This window comes from Eretmochelys imbricata, chromosome 2 (assembly GCF_965152235.1).
Source record: "Eretmochelys imbricata isolate rEreImb1 chromosome 2, rEreImb1.hap1, whole genome shotgun sequence".
In the NCBI taxonomy this organism is placed as follows: domain Eukaryota; kingdom Metazoa; phylum Chordata; order Testudines; family Cheloniidae; genus Eretmochelys; species Eretmochelys imbricata.
Genome location: NC_135573.1, coordinates 183,692,554 through 183,699,597, shown reverse-complemented (window position 1 = coordinate 183,699,597; position 7,044 = coordinate 183,692,554). Strand labels below are relative to the sequence as shown.

The 7,044-nt window shown below is 46.9% G+C and overlaps 1 protein-coding gene and 1 long non-coding RNA gene across 2 annotated transcripts in view; one reads left to right on the top strand and one right to left on the bottom strand.

Moving 5' to 3' along the window:
* Window positions 1-435: 435 nt before the first annotated feature.
* On the bottom strand, window positions 436-1,337 carry LOC144261470 (uncharacterized). Its single transcript, XR_013345289.1, has 2 exons — window positions 1,208-1,337; window positions 436-546 (listed from the first exon to the last, which is right to left on the bottom strand). It is a non-coding gene; the product is annotated as an uncharacterized LOC144261470 (long non-coding RNA).
* Window positions 1,338-1,585: 248 nt separating this feature from the next.
* The window catches only part of MLH1 (mutL homolog 1), a 33,095-nt gene continuing 27,636 nt past the window's right edge, over window positions 1,586-7,044 (top strand). Inside the window, exons 1-4 of the mRNA XM_077811067.1 lie at window positions 1,586-1,852; window positions 3,773-3,863; window positions 4,011-4,109; window positions 6,156-6,229. Of these exons, the coding sequence (XP_077667193.1) occupies window positions 1,737-1,852; window positions 3,773-3,863; window positions 4,011-4,109; window positions 6,156-6,229 (380 nt within the window). The 5' untranslated portion in view covers window positions 1,586-1,736. The remainder of the gene's footprint in view (window positions 1,853-3,772; window positions 3,864-4,010; window positions 4,110-6,155; window positions 6,230-7,044) is intronic.

The following is a 7,044-nucleotide window of genomic DNA, read 5'->3' as shown; positions in this document are numbered from 1 at the left end:
TATACTCTTTTCTTTTATGTTATGTTAAAAGGACGTACTGGTTGTTAAAGTTTGTGCTTCTAAACAGTTAAAAGTGGAATTGGTATCACAAGCAAATTAACTCTGAAAAACTTGGATAAAAATTCTGTTACTAACTCTTTTGCTAAAACAGAGTGCTCAGCAGGAGAGAGCAGTACACTTCTCAGAAGATTGTGAGCACCTATTTTAGCAGTCAAGAAGTATATTTGTTATGAAAAATTAGTAATGCACATGTTAAGTGAAAAGGAACATCTATGCAACAACTGCAAAAGTATCTAAAACAGATTTATTTGTGCTAAAGAATTGGGAAAATCAGAACAAAAGTATAGCTTGTGTTATAAAAGACTTGGTCCCTATTACACTGTAAACAAACTAAATTAAATTAATCTGTATATTAAATTTGTGTTACCAGAGAAATGTAAAACAAACAAGCAAAAATCTTTATTATGTGAACCAAGATAAGTTGTTTAAGGATGCATCCCACAGACCGAAGACAGCAGAAGTTATCAGTGTACAGTGAAGAAACGCCTGGGCATCGAGAAAAGAAAAATGAAGTTCTTTATAACTAACAGACTGGTCAACTACACCTCAGTCTACCATATATGGACAATTAAATAGGCAATCAGCTAGAAACCACTGGACCAGGCCTAACTGTCATTTAAACTGTATATTATTGAGCAAGTGAATTCAAGTGCCTGTGGTTTTAAATCCTTATCACTGAAGTATGGATGAATTTGGCTACTATGTAAAAAGCAACTGTATTATTGCTGTATACTTCTTTGTTAATTAATATACTAGCATCTTATCAGGAATGTGCACAAGACTCGAGGGCTGGGCAAAAGACTATTTGCAGTTTGGTATTTCTCAAAATAGGAGACTCCAAAATCTAAGCAGAATTATGGGTTACATTTCAAGATTATCTGAATCTGGAATATCCATTTGGAATGAGGGTAATATGAAATATATATATATAACTATTTCGACCACCAGGCAACGGAACTGTCTCTGAACCTGTACTTCATGGTATGAAGAGCCTGGCTACCGAAGAAACAGTATCTCACTGATAATGTGCATGACATTGCTGAACTGTTTATCCCAATACAAGTACAATATCAAGAAACTAATTGCAGCAAACAATATGAAGGCAAGGAAAAAACAAATTGGTCAAGAAATTATTTGTAATGCTTACGCATAAGCCTCTACACAGGGACCCCCCTGGCCTGCAGCGTCAGATGGAACAACCCAGGCCCCCCCCCGTGCAGTTGTTCGGGGCCCCCGGCAGCTCCCACAACTCTATGCGCCACGCAGAACCACTTGCAGACCGGCCTGCCAGCCCCCTAAATGTCAAGTCATGACACGGGGATCAGCCAATAGGAACGAGCGCGTTCGCGAACACGAGTAACCACCTCCCTACCCCCCCCATCATTCCCCGCCCCCAGGGTGCGGGCAGGGAACGATGGGAGTTGTAGTTCTGCGCCACACAGCTGCTGGACAAGCCCCGCCGATTGACACCCGCGCCTTCCAATCGGCAGCTGCCAAGGCTCTCGCCGCAACGGTTTGGCGCGAGTCTGCTGGGTTCGCGACCCTACTTTGCCGCGCGCCCGCAGGATCCCCGCCCTTCCCCTCCTCGCTGCTCCCACTTGGGTCTGGTGGTCTCCCTTTCCCCGCTCGGAGATCCCGGCCCCTCAGCATCTCCCCCCCGGGCCCGGGTGCGCCTCATGGCGCTGATGGCTGGCGTGATCCGGCGGCTGGACGAGGTCGTGGTGAACCGCATCGCGGCCGGCGAGGTCATCCAGAGGCCGGCCAACGCCATCAAGGAGATGCTGGAGAACTGGTAACGCGGCCGGGGGGGAGGGCACCTGCCCGATACACCCCCGGGCCGCGCACGCGGGCAGGGGGCTGGGCGGTTGGTGCGCGTGCCGGGGGCAGGCGGCAGTTACGCTCAACGCAGCCCGACCGGCTTCGGTCCTGGCGCCCGCCGGCGGCGCTCCGGTGCCCCCATCGCGCCACGGAAGCTGGGGGTGGATGGAAGTGGCCGCGAACGTGCCCTGCGGCTGCCCTGAGGGCGAAGGGCAAAGGCCGCTCCTGGGGGCGGGAAACGCCACCCTTGGGGTTCTCCTTCGCGGGCGCTGCCCTTTAGTTAGGCGAGGGTTGCCAACCTCCTACTCACACAAACCCCAGCACCGAGGCCCCGCCCCTTCCCCGAGGCCCCGCCTCTTGCTCACTCCATCCCCCTCCCCCCCATCTGCCTACCCTCACTCACTCATTTTCACCTGCCTGGGCGCGGGGTTGGGGTGCAGGAGGGGGCTCTGGGATGGGGGGGGGGGCTGAGGGATTCGGAGTGGGCTGCGGGTTGGGATATGGGCTCTGGGCTGGAGGTGTGGGCTCTGGGTGGGGCTGGGGAGGAGAGGTTCAGGATCCCCTGGTGGGGATACAGGCTGGGGAAGGGGATTGGGCTGGGGGGGGGTTGCAGGCTCCGGGCTGCGGGGGTGGAGCTGAGGGGTTTGGAGTGTGGGAGGGGATATGGGCTCTGGGCTCCGGGTGTGAGGTTTCAGGTGTGAAGCCAGAAATGAGGGGTTCATGGTGTGGGAGGAGGCTCTGGGCTGGGGTAGGGAATGGGGGGGAGCTATGAGGGCTCCAGCTGGGGGGTGTAGGGTCTGGTGGCGGTCTGGGGATCAGGGATTTGGGGTGCACAAGGGTGCTCCAGGCTGGAACTGAGGGGTTTGGAGGGTGGGAGGGGGATCAGCGCTGGGGTAGGAGATGGGGGTGTGGGGTGGATGAGGGCTCTGGCTGGGGGTGCAAGCTCTGGAGTGGGGCTGGGGATGAGGGGTTCAGGGTGGGGGAGGGTGCTCTGGGCTCTTTTGTAGGGCAGGGGGTTGGGGCATGGGAGGGGGTTGGGTGCAGGCTCTGGGCAGAGCTTACCTCAAACAGCTCCCAGAAGCAGCAGCATATTCCCCCTCTGGCTCCTACACAATGGCACGGCCAGGCAGCTCTGTGCACTGCCCCTTCTGCTGGTGCTGCCCCTGCAGCTCCAATTGGCTGAGGTTCCCGGCCAGTGGGAGCTGCAGAGCCAGTGCTTGGGGTGGGGGCAATGTGCAGAGGCCCCTGGCTGCCCCTGTGTGTAGGAGCCAGAGGGAGGACATGCTGCTGCTTCTGGGATCTGTGTGGAGCCAGGGTAGGCAGGGAGCCTACCTTAACCCCGCTGTGCCGCCAACCAGACTCTTAACGGCTTGGTCAGTGGTGCTGACCGGAGCTGCCAGGGTCCCTTTTCGACGGGGCAAACTGGACCCCTGGCAACCCTAATTTAACTCCTTGGTGCCTGTAGGCATCACACCCCCAGTGTGCTGCTGGGATTGGAGAAAATGGACTAAAAATCCTTGACAGCATTAAACTGCATAACTCTTCCCCCCCCCTCGTCCCCCCCTTACTGGCAGCTTTGGGCTACAAGGTTTATTGCATGGTATTATCAGTCAGAAAAGAAGGGACTGGCTCCTGGTGTCTTTGCCTTTTGGTGGCCTGGCTCCAGAATGGGGGGGGGGAAAGAGAAAAATAAGGGAGACTGATGCCATGACCCCAAAAACCGTCACAGCAGCCATGCTGAAAAGTTAGACTCATTGCTGTTAGCTGTTTAGTAATTGTTATGAGAAGAGGGAGGGAGGGGGCATAATATAAATTGCAGTATAATTGCAGACTAGATTTCTTTGAAAGAAAATGTCACTTAACTGGACACTGAGAGATGCTTTGCTTTTTGCAGTTTGGATGCCAAATCTACCAGCATCCAGGTGATCGTTAAGGAAGGAGGTCTGAAACTCATTCAGATCCAAGATAATGGGTGTGGAATCAGGGTAGGTAAACCTACTGGACAGGTACAGGTTGGTGTAGTGCTTACTTGTGGACTTTGTTTTCAGACATTCATCATAAATTTTTCCCTGCCTTAAGAAATTGTGGAAATAGAAATGAAATGTTAATGCGTGTCTGTCTGTCTTATATAGAAAGAAGATTTGAATATTGTGTGTGAGAGATTCACTACAAGCAAATTGCAAAAATTTGAAGATCTGGCTAGTATTTCTACATATGGGTTTAGGGGAGAGGTAAGTTTATGATTAACAGCTTTTTCATTTTGACAGGTTTCAGAGTGACAGCCGTGTTAGTCTGTATTCGCAAAAAGAAAAGGAGTACTTGTGGCACCTTAGAGACTAACCAATTTTTCATTGCTACTATGTGTTGTAAAGGGGTGTAGTTAGTTTCTGATTCCTGAAGTCATTTTTAAAAGATCAAGTTTCTTATGAGACTCCATCTTGGCGCTGAGTATGGTTGGTGTGCATGTGGGGGAGTGTTTAGGGTGAAGGTAGAGTGCAAGGAAAAGATGAGTGATGTGGAAGCCAGGAAGTGTGTGTTAACTGCGGGGGATGGGTAGACAAATCTATTTAAGTGATCTGGCGAAGATTAGTTTTTGGGGTCACTTTGATCCTCTTCCCCCATTGATATTTGAGCACTAGGGAGCATGTTGGTTCTCCCCCAGAAGAGATGGAGCAGTTTGGGTTGGGGAGAGTAAAGAGGAGGAGATTGTTGGAATAAGACCCAAGCTGTGGAGCCTCTAGAACTGCTGACTGAGATCCCAGGGTTGGCGGTAGTGAAGCTGACTGGTTTGCAGAGGTGTTTGGCCTCCTGGCAGAAGATTACAGTGCCACCAGCAGGATAATTGTGTCTGGGGTGGAAGAATTTTACATGTGGATCTGTAGGGGGACCAAGTTGGAGATAGAAGGATTAAGTACTGTCAACTCAGAATCACCTCCCCTCCCCTTTTGTGCCTATGAACCTGGTAAGTTCCCCTGCCACTTTTGTGAAGGATGTGCTGTGGCAATGTGCCTTTAGAAAGAACAAGAAGTAGTTACACCCTTAAAAATTGCCATCATAGGATCTGTAGTGTGTATTTTATACTCAGTATAAGACTAAAACAAAACTGAGGAAATATGCAAAATAAAAGCAGGTTATACAGAAAATGCATTAATAAAAAGAGGTACTATGGTTTTGTTAATGCAGCTAAAAGCTTCTAGGCAAAGGAAGGAATAATAATTACAGTTTATACCCTGTTATGTCTGAGATCTTAGAGCTCTGATTGCTGTGCAAACTGGGAGGGAGGGAGACAGCCACATGCCCTGCTTTTTCTATCCATTGACCCACACTGTGAAGTTGCAAGCAAGTTAGGCTTCTCCTGTTGGCTTAATTTAAAATTGGCTCCCTTTGAGATCCACTCCCCTGAGCAGTGTGTGTTTAAATGGATTCACAGGGAGTTCTTCCCCTTTGACGACTGGCTGCAAAACTTAATAGTTATCTCTTTAACAAAAGTGATAACCCTTCTTATCACCACTTAATTTTAATTAACTCTTCCTAGTTCCTTGATCATCCCAGTTCTTTGGAAGATCTAGGGTTTAGCCTTGTCTTTCAATCTCACACAAAATAATAAAATAAAATTAGAAGTTTTGAAAGCAATAAAAGAAAAAGCAAATATATGTCGTAATGCAAATATATAAATATGTTGTAAATATATTTGTTTCAAAACACATTCCTTGGTAGTTTTCAACCTGAAAAGGGAGAGGGATGGGAATGAATTTATGCCCTTTTTGCTTTATGATGTATTGAGAAGACTAGAAATAACTTTTAAAATTTTAAATAATGTGAATTTTTAGGCCTGTCTTTTCTTCTTGGGTGGAGATCTCCTGTCAAGAACCCAGAGATGTAGGCTGGGAGCTCTTCAGCCCTTAATTTTTGGGTTTTTTTGGTTCTTTTTTTAAAATATTTCAGTTTCTATTTAAAAAGGAAATCAAGAAGGTAAAAAACTACTTCTGAGTAGAATCCTTTAAAGGAAAATAGTGCATTGATTAAGAACTGTCAAGCCTTTAATTATACCAGTGTCACTGGTTCTGTGTTAATACTTAGTCTATCCTATGTTTGCTATTAAAATGTTGACATATACCACTTACAAGTAATTAACAAATAGGGAATATCGCAGTAACATGAATTACTTGCAAATGGTAAATGTCTACATTTTAATCGCTACCACTGTAGAAGTATTAATTCCAAAATTAATATTTTCTTGAGTGAGGTTTGTAAAAGTTCATTTTTTCCCCCTATAGGCATTGGCTAGCATAAGTCATGTTGCCCATGTTACTGTCACAACTAAAACTGCTGATGCAAAGTGTGCATACAGGTATGCTGTGTATTCACTCTCTTAAAAAGTTTGTGTTGTGTGTAATAAACTTTTATTCTCTTTTCAAAGTTGTTAATAATATGGATGGTATCTTGGATACAAATAAAGCCATGGAAGGGATGATTTTAAGAGGAGGGCATGGTCATTAAGGACAGAGGAAAAGGGGAGTTTCAGGCATATGGGTGGCTACAAAAATAATGCAAATATCAAATGGAAGAAGAATAAAATGAAGCATTGTGGAGGAAGCTTGTAATAGGACTAGAGATGACAAGCACGGGGGTGGTAGAAGGAAGTGAGAGCAAAGATATAGGCAGAAGCACAGTTGCGGATTGAGTGCTCTTTATTCAGACCAGAGGCTCTCAAACTGGGAGGCGAGAGAAGTTCTAGAGGGGCGGGGGGGAAATATACTGCGCACATTTTACCCACAGCAATGAATAACTAGCAAAGCTGATTCTTCCAGACATATCAGGTCCTCAGATGGCGCTGTGCATTTGTCTCTAGATGGCGCTATGTATTTTTACAGATTTCTGTTAAGCTTGCATCGCATTACACAAAGTCATTGCCATCCATACGTTAATCCGTTTGCTATGATGCAGTGTGCACATTTAATGATAAGCATTGATCACAGTTTTGCTTTTGCTCTTATTGCAATGGATTGTTGGTTCTGTTTGTATCATTACTGTTTCTAATATTTAGTGAGTTGCGTGTCGATTTTTTTTTTTTAATCGGTAAAAAATTGTGTGGTGAGGCAGGGGCGTAACCTACTACAGACAACAGAGGGTTGCAGTCAAATAAATTTGAGAACCACTGGTTCA